General features: G+C 40.3%; 1 protein-coding gene and 1 long non-coding RNA gene across 4 annotated transcripts in view; one reads left to right on the top strand and one right to left on the bottom strand.

Moving 5' to 3' along the window:
• LOC139762532 (uncharacterized) overlaps positions 1 to 11,895 on the top strand; it is a 35,233-nt gene extending 23,338 nt beyond the window's left edge. The window contains exons 4-5 of the long non-coding RNA XR_011715734.1: positions 3,268 to 3,403; positions 11,756 to 11,895. This is a non-coding gene — a long non-coding RNA (uncharacterized lncRNA). The remainder of the gene's footprint in view (positions 1 to 3,267; positions 3,404 to 11,755) is intronic.
• LOC139762529 (sodium-coupled monocarboxylate transporter 1-like) overlaps positions 1 to 20,279 on the bottom strand; it is a 65,985-nt gene that overhangs the window by 26,585 nt on the left and 19,121 nt on the right. For 2 of the 3 annotated variants that reach the window (XM_071687526.1, XM_071687527.1), the window contains exons 4-6: positions 16,752 to 16,940; positions 11,763 to 11,917; positions 3,238 to 3,378 (exon numbers count right to left, since the gene is read on the bottom strand). In XM_071687526.1, coding sequence (XP_071543627.1) covers positions 3,238 to 3,378; positions 11,763 to 11,917; positions 16,752 to 16,940 — 485 coding nt within the window. The remainder of the gene's footprint in view (positions 1 to 3,237; positions 3,379 to 11,762; positions 11,918 to 16,751; positions 16,941 to 20,279) is intronic. The other variant, XM_071687528.1, reaches the window with a different exon arrangement.

Here is a 20,279-nt window from a genome sequence, read left to right as displayed (position 1 = left end):
GAAAGATTGACCAAGAGGATATATGTGTCGGAGGTGGAGGGAACGAGGAGAAGAGGGAGACCAAATTGGAGGTGGAAAGATGGAGTGAAAAGGATTTTGTGTGATCGGGGCCTGAACATGCAGGAGGGTGAAAGGAGGGCAAGAAATAGAGTGAATTGGAGCGATGTGGTATACAGGGGTTGACGTGCTGTCAGTGGATTGAATCAAGGCATGTGAAGCGTCCGGGGTAAACCATGGAAAGCTGTGTAGGTATGTATATTTGCGTGTGTGGACGTGTGTATGTACATGTGTATGGGGGGGGGGTTGGGCCATTTCTTTCGTCTGTTTCCTTGCGCTACCTCGCAGACGCGGGAGACAGCGACAAGGTATAAAAAGAAAAAAAAAAAAAAAAAAAAAAAAATATATATATATATATATATATATATATATATATATATATATATATATCATCCCTGGGGATAGGGAAGAAAGAATACTTCCCATGTATTCCCTGCGTGTCGTCGAAGGCAACAAAAAGGGGAGGGAGCAGGGGACTGGAAATCCTCCCCTCTCATTTTTAATTTTCCAAAAGGAACAGAGAAGGGGGTGTAGTGAGGATAGTCCCTCAAAGGCTCAGTCCTCTGTTCTTAACGCTTCCTCGCTAACATGGGAAATGGCGAATAGTATGAAAAAAAATTATATGTATGGACGGAGTGATAAGAGGGATGAAAGCAGAACTAGGGAAAAGGGGTACAGAGATGGAGTGTGGTGGTAAAATATGGTGGCTAGTGGCAAGCCTGCTTGCGGATGATGTGTTGTTTGCAGGGAGTGGAGTTGCAGAAGGTTGTAAGTGTATTTTATAATATGTGTAAGCATAGGAGACTAGAAGTAGATGCAAGTAAAGTAATGATGTTTGAAAGGAAACAGAGTGAAAGTAAAGGAAACAGAGTGAAAGTATAGATTTTGTAAAACCATATAGAGTGAAAGAAGAAAGTGTACTAAAGTGCTGTGGATATGGGGGGGAGGGAATCCTGGAAGAAGTGAGGGGAATTTAAGTGTCTGGGAGCTGTCTTGGGTAAGTGTGGTGATAAGGAAGGAGAGATACGGGAGAGAACAGTACAGGGTAGAAGAGTCATTGGGTCCCTTAACAGAATAATGAAGGGTGGAATTGTAAGTATGGAAAAGAAGAGAGGATTAAGGGACAGCATAGTCCTACCAACCCTGACCTATGCAGCCAAAACATGGAAAATAGGAATGAGGCACAGAGGTCTAAAATCCAGGCTGTGGAAATCAGCTATTTGAGAAGAGCATGTGGTGTGACTAAACGGAATGAAGAAAGAAATGAAAGGGTGTATGAAAGATGTGGTATGGCAAGGAGAGCAAACGGAGTGAATTGTGTTGTAGAATGGGTGAAATGTAATACTTTGAGGTGGTTTAGGCATGTGGAAAGAATGCAAGACTGGGAGTTTAGAAGGAGAGTGTATGATAGTAAAATTAAAGGGTTTGGTGTGAGTGGAAGACCACCTGTGACATGGGCAAATAGGGAGGAGGAATACTAGAGAGAGAGAAACAGAGGAAGAATGCATGGAATGGGGTATGCGAAGGAGGCACATAAGGACAGGGATAGGTGGAGACTCTTTTGCCATGGCCACCCCTTGATGGGAGTTCCCAGAGGGAACGGGTGTTAGAGATATAGATAAAAAGATGATTATCATATACCTGGAACCCTGCCTTTGCATCTTTGCTTAATATGAGCACCAAAGTCATTAGACCTGATACTGATAAGGATCTGATACTGATAAGGAATGCCATGGTTCTAAATACATTTAAAAGCTCTAGTCACTTAAGAATGTTGAATGAACTTAAATTCATCAAGTTAAGTGAATTTTCAAATTGTCTCAATATGCTGAATCCAAAATCTCACATGTACAGATTCACTTCATTGTGACCATTGTATCAACACTTGAAAATGGAAAAACAGCACATGTGGCTGAAGACATAAAAGCATGAAGTCATACCCTCACCATCAAGACACCTACCTAATTTCATGATCATTATACATGCAGGTGATATTTGTCTCCCTTTACATATATTGCTGCAAACTTCTAGAGGATGCTCTTCATCGACTGCCCCAATTGACTAGCTTGTTAACTTTAGGTTGTCCCTCTTGGGGACCAAGACAACCATCCTCCACAGGTACTCAAACATTCTGTGGATGAAGAGGGCCCTGAAGATGGAAGCTAAGATGGAGCTCTCTACTTTTAACATCTATTTCTTCGAGGCATGGTGCTTTGCCAGCGGTTTTCAAAATTATTCAATCTACATTTTACTCTTTTATGATTTGGAAAATACCACTTAAAAACCATGAATCCCTTTGTATAGGTGAAACCCACAATCATATGAATTAAATCTGACAGAGTGAAACTTTAACAGTCTCATCTTATGCTCAGACTTTAAATGAATGAGCTGCTGAGTTTGATGAAGTGAAACTCTTAAGAGAGCCACACTTGGTAGTCAAAACTGAAGCTGTGAGATGGAGCATACACCAGCTTAATAAGAGCTCATTTAGATCTCGTCAAAAGGTTTTGATAGCTCAGCTTTAATACACTGCTCATAAAAGTTGAATCCACTACAGAATATATAACAACTACCTTGCCAAAGCAAGAAGCCCTTATCTATTGACAGCATGAAGTTCAAGTACTCTCCTAGAAATTAACATATCAGACACTACTGTCCTTGCAGGCCCAGCAGAGTCTTATTTGCTGAACCAAGAATGTGCTGTAGTTTGTTTCTTGAATATTCATCATACTAATGCTTCATCATTTTGAGCACATGCTCCTACAAGGGTATCATTCCTCCTCTTTCCTCCACACCCTAATCATTTATCAATTGATATTTATGATTCTTTCATTCAGTCTTTCCTTTCTCTTTTCTTTACCCATTACAAGAATCTTTCATATTCCTTGTTATATGTTTATACTCCCTGATATGTGTTTAGTGGATACTATTCATAATACATAATGACATTAAAGTGTCACACTCCCTTTTGCCACATGAAAGTATGTACCCAAAATCAAACACGAGTTACTGTTGCTCCCCTTCTCACTGTCATATGGTGTGGAACAAATGTAATCAAAGAGCAAATTATTTCTAATCCTTTAAGTCATAAATAGATGTTATTTTGTAATCCTCAACATACTATACATACGGACTGCTTTAAACACAAGAATAATTAAGCATTAAACACTAACAACTCACCACTTGCATTGATGAACAGTTTTCACACAGGAAAAGCGCTGGAACTGTGATTGAGAGAGACCAACAGTGCTAAGGGTGAAGTAACAACCAAGTGCTAGCGTTGACCAGAATGTGTGGCGTACGAAGGGACTTGGGTCCATGCTGCAAGGTCATGAGCTTGTTAACAGTGAGTAAGATCAAGGATAATACAGTAATGATTGTTCTGATCATACCCTCCCACCTTAGTGAGGTAACATCAGAAACAGATGCAAAGAAAATTCCTTTTTTTTGGCTCCTATATTTCCTATTTCCTATTTCCAAAAGAAGGAACAGAGAAGGGGGCCAGGTGATGATATTCCCTCAAAGGCCCAGTCCTCTGTTCTTAACGCAACCTCGCTAATGCGGGAAATGGCGAATAGTATGAAAAAAAAAAAAATCCTATTTTTAGAGTGAAATATTAGGAGGTAAAAAAATTCCAGCACTTCAGTACCCATCACTTAGTTACTTCTATGACATGATCCAAACATGAGTAGTACTCTTTCTCCCCTGTTATTGGAATACATTATGAAATAGAAGTTACAATGATAACATTAACAATAATAATACTGAAGTATGACAATAGCAATATGATTTTTTTTCATGCTTGACAACCATTTCCCACATTAGCGAGGTAGTCTCATGCAAACAAGTGAAGGAAGGCACATCCACTCAAATATATATACACACACACACACACACACACACACACACACACACACATATATATATATGGTTTGGGAATATCTTGGGAGTAAAGTCAGGGGTTAGTGAGAGGACAAGAGCAAGGGAAGTAGTCCTACTCCTGAAACAGGAGGTGTGGGAGTATGTGGTAGAATGTAAGAAAGTAAATTCTAGATTAATATGGGTAAAACTGAAAGTTGATGGAGAGAGATGGGTGATTATTGGTGCATATGCACCTGGGCATGAGAAGAAAGATCATGAGAGACAAGTGTTTTGGGAGCAGCTGAATGAGTGTGTTAGTGGTTTTGATGCACAAGACCAGGTTATAGTGATGGTTGATTTGAATGCAAAGGTGAGTAATGTGGCAGTTGAGGGAATAATTGGTATACATGAGGTGTTCAGTGTTGTAAATGGAAATGGTGAAGAGCTTGTAGATTTATGTGCTGAAAAAGGACTGGTGACTGGGAATACCTGGTTTAAAAAACGAGATATACATAAGTATACGTATGTAAGTAGGAGAGATGGCCAGAGAGCGTTATTGGATTACGTGTTAATTGACAGGCACGCAAAAGAGAGACTTTTGGATGTTAATGTGCTAAGAGGTGCAACTGAAGGGATGTCTGATCATTATCTTATGGAGGCGAAGGTGAAGATTTGCATGGGTTTTCAGAAAAGAAGAGAGAATGTTGGGGTGAAGAGGGTGGTGAGAGTAAGTGAGCTTGGGAAGGAGACTTGTGTGAGGAAGTACCAGGAGAGACTGAGTACAGAATGGAAAAAGGTGAGAACAAAGGAGGTAAGGGGAGTGGGGGAGGAATGGGATGTATTAGGGAAGCAGTGATGGCTTGCGCAAAAGATGCTTGTGGCATGAGAAGCATGGGAGGTGGGTTGATTAGAAAGGGTAGTGAGTGGTGGGATGAAAAAGTAAAATTAGTAGTGAAAGAGAAGAGAGAGGCATTTGGACGATTTTTGCAGGGAAAAAATGCAAATGAGTGGGAGATGTATAAAAGAAAGAGGCAAGAGGTCAAGAGAAAGGTGCAAGAGGTGAAAAAGAGGGCAAATGAGAGTTGGGGTGAGAGAGTATCATTGAATTTTAGGGAGAATAAAAAGATGTTCTGGAAGGAGGTAAATAAAGTGCATAAGACAAGGGAGCAAATGGGAACTTAAGGCAAGGGGGCTAATGGAGAGGTGATAACAAGGAGTGGTGATGTGAGGAGATGGAGTGAGTATTTTGAAGATTTGTTGAATGTGTTTGATGATAGAGTGGCAGATATAGGGTGTTTTGGTCGAGATGGTGTGCAAAGTGAGAGGGTTAGGGAAAATGTTTTGGTAAACAGAGAAGAGGTAGTAAAAGCTTTGCGGAAGATGAAAGCCGGCAAGGCAGCAGGTTTGGATGGTATTGCAGTGGAATTTATTAAAAAAGGGGGTGACTGTATTGTTGACTGGTTGGTAAGGGTATTTAATGTATGTATGATTCATGGTGAGGTGCCTGAGGATTGGCGGAATGCTTGTATAGTGCCATTGTACAAAGGCAAAGGGGATAAGAGTGAGTGCTCAAATTACAGAGGTATAAGTTTGTTGAGTATTCCTGGTAAATTATATGGGAGGGTATTGATTGTGAGGGTGAAGGCATGTACAGAGCATCAGATTGGGGAAGAGCAATGTGGTTTCAGAAGTGGTAGAGGATGTGTGGATCAGGTGTTTGCTTTGAAGAACGTATGTGAGAAATATTTAGAAAAGCAAATGGATTTGTATGTAGCATTTATGGATCTGGAGAAGGCATATGACAGAGTTGATAGAGATGCTTTGTGGAAGGTATTAAGAATATATGGTGTGGGAGGCAAGTTGTTAGAAGCAGTGAAAAGTTTTTATCGAGCATGTAAGGCATGTGTATGTGTAAGAAGAGAGGACAGTGATTGGTTCTCAGTGAATGTAGGTTTGCGGCAGGGGTGTGTGATGTCTCCATGGTTGTTTAATTTGTTTATGGATGGGGTTGTTAGGGAGGTGAATGCAAGAGTTTTGGAAAGAGGGGCAAGTATGAAGTCTGTTGGGGATGAGAGAGCTTGGGAAGTGAGTCAGTTGTTGTTCACTGATGATACAGCGCTGGTGGCTGATTCATGTGAGAAACTGCAGAAGCTGGTGACTTAGTTTGGTAAAGTGTGTGAAAGAAGAAAGTTAAGAGTAAATGTGAATAAGAGCAAGGTTATTAGGTACAGTAGGGTTGAGGGTCAAGTCAATTGGGAGGTAAGTTTGAATGGAGCAAAACTGGAGGAAGTAAAGTGTTTTAGATATCTGACAGTGGATCTGGCAGCGGATGGAACCATGGAAGTGAAAGTGAATCATAGGGTGGGGGAGGGGGCGAAAATCCTGGGAGCCTTGAAGAATGTGTGGAAGTCGAGAACATTATCTCGGAAGCAAAAATGGGTATGTTTGAAGGAATAGTGGTTCCAACAATGTTGTATGGTTGCGAGGCGTGGGCTGTGGATAGAGTTGTGCGAAGGAGGGTGGATGTGCTGGAAATGAGATGTTTGAGGACAATATGTGGTGTGAGGTGGTTTAATCGAGTGAGTAACGTAAGGGTAAGAGAGATATGTGGAAATAAAAAGAGTGTGGTTGAGAGAGCAGAAGAGGGTGTTTTGAAATTGTTTGGTCACATGGAGAGAATGAGTGAGGAAAGATTGACCAAGAGGATATATGTGTCAGAGGTGGAGGGAAGGAAAAGTGGGAGACCAAATTGGAGGTGGAAAGATGGAGTGAAAAAGATTTTGAGTGATCGGGGCCTGAACATGCAGGAGGGTGAAAGGCATGCAAGGAATAGAGTGAATTGGAATGATGTCGTATACTGGGGTCGACGTGCTGTCAATGGATTGAACCAGGGCATGTGGAGTGTCTGTGGTAAACCATGGAAAGTTCTGTGGGGCCTGGATGTGGAAAGGGAGCTGTGGTTTCGGTGCATTATTACATGACAGCAAGAGACTGAGTGTGAACGAATGGGGCCTTTGTTGTCTTTTCCCAGGGCTACCTCGCACACATGAGGGGGGAGGGGGTTGTTATTCCATGTGTGGCGAGGTGGCGATGGGAACGACTAGTGGCAGACAGTATGAATTATGTACATGTGTATATATGTATATGTCTGTGTGTGTATATATATGTATACGTTGAGATGTATAGGTATGTATATTTGCGTGTGTGGACGTGTATGTTTATACATGTGTATGTGGGTGGGTTGGGCCATTCTTTCGTCTGTTTCCTTGCGCTACCTCACTAATGCGGGAGACAGCGACAAAGCAAATTAAATAAATAAATACATATTTTATTTATATTTAGTTTGCTTTGTCGCTGTCTCCCGCGTTTGCGAGGTAGCGCAAGGAAACAGACAAAAGAAATATATATATATATATATATATATATATATATATATATATATATATATATATATATATATATTTTTTTTTTTTTTTTTTTTTCATACTATTCGCCATTTCCCGCGATAGCGAGGTAGCGTTAAGAACAGAGGACTGGGCCTTTGAGGGAATATCCTCACCTGGCCCTCTTCTCTGTTCCTTCCTTTGGAAAAAAAAAAAAAAAAAAAAAAAAAACGAGAGGGGAGGATTTCCAGCCCCCCGCTCCCTTCCCTTTTAGTCGCCTTCTACGACACGCAGGGAATACGTGGGAAGTATTCTTTCTCCCCTATATATATATATATATATATATATATATATATATATATATATATATATATACATACTTCCTACGTATATATATATACTTCCCACGTATTCCCTGCGTGTCGTAGAAGGCGACTAGAAGGGAAGGGAGCGGAGGGCTGGAAATCCTCCCCTCATTTTTTTTTTAATTTTCCAAAAGAAGGAACAGAGAAGGGGGCCAGGTGAGGATATTCCCTCAAAGGCCCAGTCCTCTGTTCTTAACGATACCTCGCTAATGCGGGAAATGGCGAATAGTATGAAAGAAGAAGATATATGTATATATATATATTCATATTTTTATTTATTTTGCTTTGTCGCTGTCTCCCGTGTTTGCGAGGTAGCGCAAGGAAACAGACGAAAGGAATGGCCCAACCCACCCCCATACACACGTATATACACACACACGTCCACACACGCAAATATACATACCTATACATCTCAATGTACACATATATATACACACACAGACACATACATATATACCCATGCACACAATTCACACTGTCTGCCTTTATTCATTCCCATCGCCACCTCGCCACACATGGAATACCATCCCCTTCCCCCCTCATGTGTGCGGGGTAGCGCTAGGAAAAGACAACAAAGGCCTCATTCGTTCACACTCAGTCTCTAGCTGTCATGCAATAATGCCCGAAACCACAGCTCCCTTTCCACATCCAGGCCCCACACAGCTTTCCATGGTTTACCCCAGACGCTTCACATGCCCTGATTCAATCCACTGACAGCACGTCAACCCCGGTATACCACATCGATCCAATTCACTCTATTCCTTGCCCTCCTTTCACCTTCCTGCATGTTCAGGCCCCGATCACTCAAAATCTTTTTCACTCCATCTTTCCACCTCCAGTTTGGTCTCCCACTTCTCCTCGTTCCCTCCACCTCCGACACATATATCCTCTTGGTCAGTCTTTCCTCACTCATTCTCTCCATGTGCCCAAACCATTTCAAAACACCCTCTTCTGCTCTCTCAACCACGCTCTTTTTATTTCCACACATCTCTCTTACCCTTACATTACTTACTCGATCAAACCACCTCACACCACACATTGTCCTCAAACATCTCATTTCCAGCACATCCACCCTCCTGCGCACAACTCTATCCATAGCCCATGCCACGCAACCATACAACATTGTTGGAACCACTATTCCTTCAAACATACCAATTTTTGCTTTCCGAGATAATGTTCTCGACTTCCACACATTCTTCAATGCTCCCTGGATTTTCGCCCCCTCCCCACTCTATGATTCACTTCCGCTTCCTTGGTTCCATCCGCTGCCAGATCCACTCCCAGATATCTAAAACACTTTACTTCCTCCAGTTTTTCTCCATTCAAACTTACCTCCCAATTGACTTGACCCTCAACCCTACTGTACCTAATAACCTTGCTCTTATTCACATTTACTCTTAACTTTCTGCTTTCACACACTTTACCAAACTCAGTCACCAGCTTCTGCAGTTTCTCACATGAATCAGCCACCAGCGCTGTATCATCAGCGAACAACAACTGACTCGCTTCCCAAGCTCTCTCATCCCCAACAGACTTCATACTTGCCCCTCTTTCCAAAACTCTTGCATTCACCTCCCTAAAAACCCCATCCATAAACAAATTAAACAACCATGGAGACATCACACACCCTTGCCGTAAACCTACATTCACTGAGAACCAATCACTTTCCTCTCTTCCTACACGTACACATGCCTTACATCCTTGATAAGAACTTTTCACTGCTTCTAACAACTTGCCTCCCACACCATATATTCTTAATACCTTCCACAGAGCATATATATATATATATATATATAATATATATATATATATATATATATATATATATATATATATATATATATATATATATATATATATATATAAATATTTTTTTTTTTTTTGCCGCTGTCTCCCGCGCTTGCGAGGTAGCACAAGGAAACAGACGAAAGAAATGGCCCAACCCACCCCCATACACATGTATATACATACGTCCACACGCGCAAATATACATACCTACACAGCTTTCCATGGTTTACCCCAGACGCTTCACATGCCCTGATTCAATCCACTGACAGCACGTCAACCCCGGTATACCACATCGATCCAATTCACTCTATTCCTTGCCCTCCTTTCACCCTCCTGCTTGTTCAGGCCCCGATCACACAAAATCTTTTTCACTCCATCTTTCCACCTCCAATTTGGTCTCCCACTTCTCCTCGTTCCCTCCACCTCCGACACATATATCCTCTTGGTCAATCTTTCCTCACTCATTCTCTCCATGTGCCCAAACCATTTCAAAACACCCCCTTCTACTCTCTCAACCATGCTCTTTTTATTTCCACACATCTCTCTTACCCTTACGTTACTTACTCGATCAAACCACCTCACACCACACATTGGCCTCAAACATCTCATTTCCAGCACATCCATCCTCCTGCGCACAACTCTATCCATAGCCCACGCCTCGCAACCATACAACATTGTTGGAACCACTATTTCTATATATAAATATATATATATATATATATATTATCCCTGGAGATAGGGGAGAAAGAATTCTTCCCACGTATTCTCTGTGTGTTGTAGAAGGCGACTGAAAGGGAAGGGAGCGGGGGGGCTGGAAAGCCTCCCCTCTTGTTTTTCATTTTCCAAAAGAAGGAACAGAGATGCACATATTCATACTTGTTTGCCTTTATCCATTCCCGACATGACCCTACCCCATAAGAAGCAGCATAAGCCCATGAAAGGAAAGAAAATATGATAACATATACATTCTTTTTTTTTTCCACACTCGATCACTGCCCCCTGCAGGAGTGAGGTAGCACCAGGAAAAAATGGAATGTTGATAACAATCACAGAATAATCATTATGATTAATGATATTAATGATCTTGAAGAATATGAGTGCAGTTTGTGCAAGAAATTGTTAGAAATATGCATGGATGAAAGCCTTTAAAGATGGAAAAGTCATGTGGGATACATAGAAATTGATAGACTGGTCTTGAAAACAATACTACTTAGGAGAATATTTGAAGGTACAGAATGAGGAGGTTAGTCACAGAACAAATTACTAGATGCAGGATGTGAATATTTCAGGGCTAGAAGTAGTTTAGAACAGGATGTCAGAGAAATAGCTATTGACTATGGGCTGTTCTGTTTTGTGTTTAAATGTGGAATTGTGAATGGCAACTTTCGTGTCACATGAGAGATCAAGTTAAGTGTTCAAATAGAAAAATTTAGTGACCCTATAAACATGAATTTCCTTGTTCATTTTAATTCACTAAACATGGGTTCCATAAATCTGATAGTCATTTGATTCTCTGTGAAATAACTAGTCATATTCTATGAATTTTCATGCTGAAAATATTTCTTTACCATAACCTTTGAAAATTTGAGCTTCTAAGCAAACCAAAGAGGAAATAATGTTAAAGGTAAGGTTTCATAGTCTTATAACAATTGCATATAAACAGATGTTCCTTGACCTAAAGATTTCATTAGGATTACTTGATAAAATATCTAATCATCCAGCTTATACAAGATAACTCTTTTTTTCATATGTATTCGCCATTCCCACATTAAAAAGGTTGTGTCAAGAACAGAGAACTGAGCCATATAGGGAAAAATCTTCATTTGGCCCCATTCCCTGTTCCTTCTTTTGGAGAAGTAAAAACTGGGGGGAAGGATTTCCAGCCCCCACTCCAACCCTTTTAGTTGCCTTCTACAACATGCAAGGAATACGTGGGAAGTATTCTTTCTTCCCTATCCCCACGGAATTAATCAGTTGAAAATCAGCATAATTCTTGGTTGCTTTGAAGGATAGGTGAGATTTCCAAAGGATCGAATAATTATTTGCAAGTACTTACTGAAACCCACTTTTGCCTTGATATTCTCAGCCTTCATTACTATTGCCTTACTCAGTATCATAAGAAAAATATATAATTCTACAAATCATGCTCTATAACCCTCAAAGTATTCTCTAAATTATGAATTTTTATTGCAATACAAAATCGCTCAACATTCAAAGCTAGTTTCGACAGGTAACCAGATTTGTAATGTACCTCTAATGCTTCTCACTCATACACATTGCTTCTTAATCCTGTTGCCATAGAACTTACTTGAAGAATTGGATGCGTCCACCTTGGTATGAGATGTCCCACATGGTCTGTAGTCCTCCCACTTGGATGCAACTGTACACTGCCACCACCACCACCCCACCCAGCATGAGCAGTGTCTGAATCACATCTGTGTACACAACCGCTTTCACACCACCCTGTAATATGTCACTGAAAGTTATTGCATGTATATTTTTTGCTTTCTTGCAATATCTATTTACAAGCACTTATCTCAATCCATTATTGGACTATTCATGTACATCTTATTTAGTTACTTTGATCCATATTCATCATTGTGCCTCATTGATAGCTCATTATGTATCAAGCATTCATAGAAAAAAGCATGAAAGAAAATTTAAGGAAGTTGATCTAAGGGAGAATATTCTTGTGATGAGACATCACTAAAGAGATGGGTGATAAAGAATAGAGGAGAAAGGCAAGTATGGGAATCAAGTCGAACTTGACAGTGAAAAGATTCACAGAATAACTGCATGGTGGTTATGAGTGCTGCACTGAATATCTCATTATATTTTTGTCCATTAATACACATGATACAGGAAAGACTACAGGGTAGACAAAGTAGGATAGATGTGTTCCTAGTATGACCGAACATGATGAGCAGTGTGTATGATGAGGTCTATGAAAGTTTTAAGTAAGGGTGCACCAGATCATAACATATTGATAAGAAGGTTAACTTTTTATTTCAGAAAGTGTAAGGATAAAAGTATGAAAATAAGGAAGGTAAGCGTAAAACTTAACTCCACAGGGAGTTAGATCAAGAGCTGTGAGGTAACAAAACTATGAAATGAGGTTAACAGGTAGAAGCACTTGAAGGGGACAGTAATAGAGGCTGCCACATATGCTGTGGAAAGAGAGAAATTCTGTTGTAGAATGAGGTAAGGATCTGGTTGATGGCAGAAAATTTAGATGGAGATGTTTAATTTTCCAGAGGAGAGTGGTGAATGAATGGCAAAGAGCATAGAATAAAGCATCCTGATGAAAAAAGTAAAAAAGTTGCAGCATACTAATGAAAGGAAAGTAAGAGGCAGTTTTGGAAAATGGATAAATGAGAATGTAAGAGGAAATAAGCTATTTTTGCAGGAGATAAGCAGATGCAAAGGGAAGGTATGTGAAAGTAATAAAATTTGGTAAAGGTGACAATAGCGTGTAAGAAATGGGTATTGGTACAACAGGAGAAAACAGTATTGAGGTAGCAGAATAGGTCTGGGCTAAAGGAAGACATTGCATGGGGAGAAGTTACAAGAGCAGTAATGCACTTAAGATGGAGTACCAACTAAAAGCATAAAAGGAACCATGACTGAGATTGTGTAAGTGGAGGTGAAATTGTTTATGAAGACAAGAGAGAAAAGAGCAACTCCTTTAACATTTGGAAGAAATGAAGATAACACTGCATGAACCAAACTATGTGGTTACATTTTTTACTCAACAGTTGACAGGCCTTTTAATCCTTCTGGGTGATATGTGAAAATTAATCTTAGCACAGTCATTTGGATATTGTATATGGTAGTGTGAGTGACTGTAAAAAAAAAAACTGTAAATCATTCGTAGTAGAAAATAATGAGGAGGTAGAAAAAGAAGAGGTGGAGGCAAGGTTTTTGCACTTAGGGATGTAATGAAAAATGTTTTAGAGTTAAAGAAGTCACTACAGCATAACGACTTGAAAATGTATTTATTAATGCTATAGGGAAAATACTGTGCTTTGAAAAATTCTAATTCTGCACAACATACATAAAAGACTTGTTTAAGGTGTTTGAATATTTTATAATGGAAGAAGTGCATGTGTGTAAATAAATGATGGTATGAATGAATTTGTATGTAGCATTTATGGATCTGGAGAAGGCATATGATAGAGTTGATAGAGATGCTCTGTGCAAGGTATTAAGAATATATGGTGTGGGAGGCAAGTTGTTAGAAGCAGTGAAAAGTTTATATCGAGGATGTAAGGCATGTGTACGTGTAGGAAGAGAGGAAAGTGATTGGTTCTCAGTGAATGTAGGTTTGCGGCAGGGGTGTGTGATGTCTCCATGGTTGTTTAATTTGTTTATGGATGGGGTTGTTAGGGAGGTGAATGCAAGAGTTTTGGAAAGAGGGACATGTATGAAGTCTGTTGGGGATGAGAGAGCTTGGGAAGTGAGTCAGTTGTTGTTCGCTGATGATACAGCACTGGTGGCTGATTCATGTGAGAAACTGCAGAAGCTGGTGACTGAGTTTGGTAAAGTGTGTGAAAGAAGAAAGTTAAGAGTAAATGTGAATAAGAGCAAGGTTATTAGGTACAGTAGGGTTGAGGGTCAAGTCAGTTGGGAGGTAAGTTTGAATGGAGAAAAACTGGAGGAAGTAAAGTGTTTTAGATATCTGGGAGTGGATCTGGCAGCGGATGGAACCATGGAAGCGGAAGTGAATCATAGGGTGGGGGAGGGGGCGAAAATCCTGGGAGCCTTGAAGAATGTGTGGAAGTCGAGAACATTATCTCGGAAAGCAAAAATGAGTATGTTTGAAGGAATAGTGGTTCCAACAATGTTGTATGGTTGCGAGGCGTGGGCTATGGATAGAGTTGTGCACAGGAGGGTGGATGTGCTGGAAATGAGATGTTTGAGGACAATATTTGGTGTGAGGTGGTTTGATCGAGTAAGTAATGTAAGGGTGAGAGAGATGTGTGGAAATAAAAAGAGCGTGGTTGAGAGAGCAGAAGAGGGTGTTTTGAAATGGTTTGGGCACATGGAGAGAATGAGTGAGGAAAGATTGACCAAGAGGATATATGTGTCGGAGGTGGAGGGAAGGAGAAGTAGGAGACCAAATTGGAGGTGGTAAGATGGAGTGAAAAAGATTTTGAGTGATTGGGGCCTGAACATGCAGGAGGGTGAAAGGAGGGCAAGGAATAGAGTGAATTGGATCGATGTGGTATACCGGGGTCGACGTGCTGTCAATGGATTGAATCAGGGCATGTGAAGCGTCTGGGGTAAACCATGGAAAGTTCTGTGGGGCCTGGATGTGGAAAGGGAGCTGTGGTTTTGGGCATTATTGCATGACAGCTAGAGACTGAGTGTGAACGAATGGGGCCTTTGTTGTCTTTTCCTAGTGCTACCTCGCACACATGAGGGGGAGGGGGATGGTATTCCATGTGTGGCGAGGTGGCGATGGGAATGAATAAAGGCAGACAGTGTGAATTGTGTGCATGGGTATATATGTATGTGTCTGTATGTGTATATATATGTGTACATTGAGATGTATAGGTATGTATATTTGCGTGTGTGGACGTGTATGTATATACGTGTATATGGGGGTGGGTTGGGCCATTTCTTTCATCTGTTTCCTTGCGCTACCTCGCAAACGCGGGAGACAGCAACAAAGCAAAATGAATAAATAGATATGAATGAATTATCTGAAGTAAATGTGAGAGTTAATCAAGACTCTGTAATGTTACCCTGGTTGTTTGATGTTTTTGGATGGGTCATTGGTATGCAAGAAGAGAGTAGAAGCATCAGCAACATACTGCTGAACCATAGTGAAACATGAAACCAAACAAATGATGCTCTTCTGTTAGCTGAATCACAGGAAGGGGTATATGAAGTGGTATGTTCCTGAAAGGATGTTTTACAAAAATTACTGAAAGGACAATTTTTCCTTTTTTTTTTAGGTATGGAGAAAAGAGATGGTTGTTAAGTAAACTAGTGGGAAGACTGAATTTCAGAAAAAGATATACTTAAGAGAATAAGTAAGAGGTGCAATGAGAGCTATGGTGAACTGGATGTAGGTATAGAATGCAAATAGTTTGAATGATTAGTACTTATTCATCCTCTAATATATGGATATAAACCCATTGTTTCCTTTGTTCTGTCTAGTTACATGAAATATGATAGTAGCAGAGATTGATTTCTGGCAATGTAGCTGCACTTGACATGAGATATGAGAACAGTATTTGAAGAGGAAATTATTGGATATGCATATGGATGAAAGCTTTTAAGAAGGCATGACGTGGGATACACTGCAGATGATAGGTTGGTAAAAAAATGCAGTGTAATATAAAAGTTACAAGGTGAAGATGCAAATCTCATAAGAGATGGATAAATGCTATGATTAAAGTGTTTGGGATCAATATGTTTCAAATGTAGATGTCAGAGGAATGAGTTTTCATCATGTGGGATGGAGTTGTTTTGTGACTGGAGATGGAGGTGTGGATGGATATGCTGGTTTCATTTGAGTTTGATATAATGCACAAAATGACAAATTGGAAAGTGCTCAGATTAGTGTAAATAACTGTGTTTACTCAAGCACACTGAACAAAGGTTGGGGATGTTTTGGTGGGCTTGGAGGCCAAAGCCATTTCATTCATTCCATGCAAAGGGGATCATATTTCAATTTAACAGGTATAGATTATTCCTTTATATTTTCATTCTCCCTGATAATGCATATGATTACAGAGCAATGAATAGGGTTTATATTTGCTCTCTTAACACATGGAAACTGAGTAATGAGTATACAAACTTGTCATGTTACATGTACCGAAACTGAAGACTTTGTTGTATATAAGGCTGTAGGAATATACATTTTTTTATCTTTCATGTACACAATAGATTGAGCTCTGATACAATAAGCTATAAAACAAATTTGATATGGGAGTGTTATATTATCTGCCCATTTTGTATTTGCATACAGCCCTGTTCAGTATCACATTTCGAGACTGAGACTTATGTTGGTTAGTGTTAGACAGCAAGTGATTGGAAAGGACAAGCTTTGGCAGTCTTCCAGGCAGAATGTATCTGTACAAAATCTTGTCAAAAAAATTCATGTAGATTAGGTAGAAACTTATGAAAGGGTTACAAAGAGTGCATGTACCCTACACAGTGTCAGGAACAGTTGCTTGTACAATAACATGCGAAAGCACACCTGACTCGGACAACGTTAGAAGATATTGCAGTTGTACAGTGCTAACTCTGAAAGAAAAGCCATCACAGAACTGATGTTTGAGCTTACAAGAGTAATGTAGATAGTGCACATGAGGCCCATGGAGATAATGGAGGCCCAGATAGGGAGGGAGGTGATGGAAGAAGTGGCGAGGGAGGGGGCATACAGGCAGATGCCCAGGTAGACCAACATGAACAGGAGATGGCACATCGACACCATCTTACGCAGCAGCATTGAGTTGAAGCGAAGTTCTACATACTGTGAAAAAGATTTGCATCCACTTGAGTAAGAGTTAACTGTGCAGTTTCTTAATCAACCAACTTGCTGCAGGAAGAGAAAAAGGTCATATGTTAGCTGTATATATTGTAAAGAATACCAACTTTATGGGAAAATATCCCTTTTCTGTTTTGAGAGGATGATCAACCTAGAGACTTTCCGGGGGTTCCCCATCGAGAGCTCAGTGGAGCACTTTTGACACTAGTCTTGGGGAAACACTCAAATGCTAGTGCTGAATAGCCTTACATGCTAAAGTGCTTGGCATATACGCCTAAATTTTACAATCCAATTGAAACTCTCAAATACCTTCCATATACCTATACCTTTAAAGAGCATGCTAAAACCATCATCCCCTTTCAGTAACAAGTCATACTTCAACATTTCCTCATGTTGAAAGCATTAAACATTTTTGCAGCACAATGACTTTCTGAAAAGAGTGAGGGAGAGGTGAAAAAGAAAGTGTCTTCACACAGGGAGATCCTCTCAAAGCAGAGGAAACATCCACTCTTGCTCCAAGGATCAGAGGACACATCCCTCATGCTTCAAAGAACAGAGGACACATGCTCTCCTGTCCCAAGGAAAAGAGGACACATCCATTCCTGTCCCAAGGAACAGAGGACACATTCACTTTTTCCTTAAGGAACCAGAGGACACATGCACTCCTGCCTCAAGGCACTAAAGAACACATCCACTCCTGCACCAAGGCACCAGAGGACACATCCAATCCTGCCCCAAGGCAGCACTCCTCCCTCAAGGAGCTAGAGGATACAACCATTTACACCCCAAGGAAAAAGAGGGCACATCCACTTCTGCCCCAAGGAACCAGAGGACACACCCCACTCCTTCCCCAAGGAATCGGAGGACTCATCCACTTCTTCTCCAGGGAATCAGAGGATACATCGATGCCTTCCTTAAAGAACAGAGAACACATCCACTCCTGCCCCAAGGAACCAGAGGACACATTCACTCCTTCAAAGAACAGAGGATACATCCACTCCTCCCCAAAGAACTAGAGGACATATCCATTCCTTCCCCATGGAATCAGAGGACACATCCACTCCTGCCCCAAAGACAGAGGACACATCCACTCTTGCCCCAAGGAATCATAGGAAACATCCACTCCTGCCCTAAGGAACCAGAAGACACATCCACCTCTGCCCCAGGGCACCAGAGGATACATCCACGTTTGTTACAAGAAGCCAGAAGAAACATCCACTCCTGCCCCAAGGATCAGATGATTCATCCTTTCCTGCCCCAAAGGAACCAAAGGAAACATCTGCTGCTGCCCTAAAGGACAGAGGACAGAGCCACCCTTGCCCCATGGAACAAGAGCACACTTTCATGCATCCTCCAAGGAACTAGGGAACACATTCAACTCTGCCCCAAGAAAGGCTCTGTCAGTAAACCTATCCTTGCTTTTACACTGGATCATTGCATGTGATTCACTATTCTATGAGGAACTTACTTTTACCATTTACTAGTCCCTTTTTTTATGTGGTCAAATTTGCTGCTATGTGTCTGCATGCAGTAGAAAAGGCGCCAAAACTTCAGTGAGGTTTGCCTGGTGGAATAAGCATGGGTCCTGGGTAGAGCAAACCAAGTTCCTGCCAGTGGGTCAGTCTTGCTATTACCACTATGAAGACTTTGTTCAAATACAGAATGGAGTCATGGCTTTTTTATTTGATAACATTAGAAGAAAACATTTTTAAACAAATTTTAAGATTAATTGTTAACCTCCTGAGTAACTGAACAAATAAAAGGTATTGCAGAGGGTCTCATTCAAAGTCCAGAGTGCTTCAGACACTGTACCCCACAGCCATCCAGAGTGCTTCAGGAACTGTACCCCAAAGCCATCCAGAGCGCTTCAGACAGTGTACCACACAGTAGGGAGATAAAAGAACTTCAGTTCTATGTGGGTGTACAAGGAGGGCTGCCTCACTTGATCAAAGGTTACCTAACATGGAGGGATCAGTGGATGCACACCATAGGTCCCTTTTGAAATTTTTGAAACGGGATATGAATAACAAGTGAAGTCTGACACTTTGTTACTGTGGCTACAACTATTATTGATGTATGTGCAGTCTAAGACACAACTATCTTCCCTATTTTGTCCAGTGATTAGTTAAGCCTATCAAGACATTATGGGACTCAGCTAGTGTCAACATGTGATTGGTTGGTACACCTGATTAGTTGGAAGTTTAGGCTATGTGAATAAACAGACTTTTTAACATAACAGAAGATCATTCTTTTCATATGTGACTGTCACATCAGACGTAATGTCTTCTTCTATGCATGAGGATGATTACAATTATTGACTATGTGATACTATAATTAGCTATTAATCCTTTGCAGGTATTTGATAGGTTCAGGGATACTGTGGATAAGTATAAACATTAGATGATATAGGGTTGGCATTCCTGACTGTAAAGCATTCACAGGCCACCCAGGATCAAGTGCATAGGTCTGAAACCTGGTTATGGCAGATGGTCCACAGTAATCCCAGCTGTTCATCCACCCCTTGGGTTTGGTCGATAAAATGTGTACCTAGCTCAGGCTCAGGCTAGGGAAAGCAAGGTGATACATTGGGAAGAGGATTCAGAAAAGCATGAAGGAGGGGATTGGAGTATCTCAAGGTGTTGTGTTTAAATATGACAGCCTAGAGATTTTTCTGCTGTTGCTACCTGATGAGGGAAAGTTTCTGAGGTAGAATGTGGTATCAGAGTTAACGAAAGAGTTAAGTGGAGGATTCAATAAATAAGAATATGAGTATTTTAAAATGATTTCTCACATTTTAAATCCAATTAAGTAATTAACAACAGAAGTATGATAAAATAAGCACAAATTTATTGGTTAATAAGATGACCAGAGTACTCCAGTAAATAATCATTTACCTTCATTTTGTAATACATAGATCTGGAAATGTTAAAAGATAAACTATCCAGTAAGTTCATATTTGTTCCTTAGTTATATAATGATTCCCTGAACTCTTTAAAAGAGGAATTGTTGATGCAGAATCAGATTATGATGATATTCATAATGCATAGGGAAAATTTTAGGATATATTTTATTTGTATATATGTATATGTATGTATATGTGTATATACTGATATGCATATGTATGTATATGTTTGTGTATGGGTGTTTAAGTATTCATATGTCTATATGAGTGGACGAGCCAATCTTCATCTCTTTCCTGGTGCTACCTTGCTAATGCGGGAAAAAGCGATTGTGTATAATAAAATAAATATAGATATATATCATAGATATATATTTATTTTGCATTACCTCGCTAACACGGGAGACAGCACAAAGTATAATAAA

This window comes from Panulirus ornatus, chromosome 43 (assembly GCF_036320965.1).
Source record: "Panulirus ornatus isolate Po-2019 chromosome 43, ASM3632096v1, whole genome shotgun sequence".
NCBI lineage: Eukaryota > Metazoa > Arthropoda > Malacostraca > Decapoda > Palinuridae > Panulirus > Panulirus ornatus.
The sequence above is the reverse complement of the archived record's forward strand: the minus strand, read 5'-3'. Positions and strand labels throughout refer to the sequence as shown.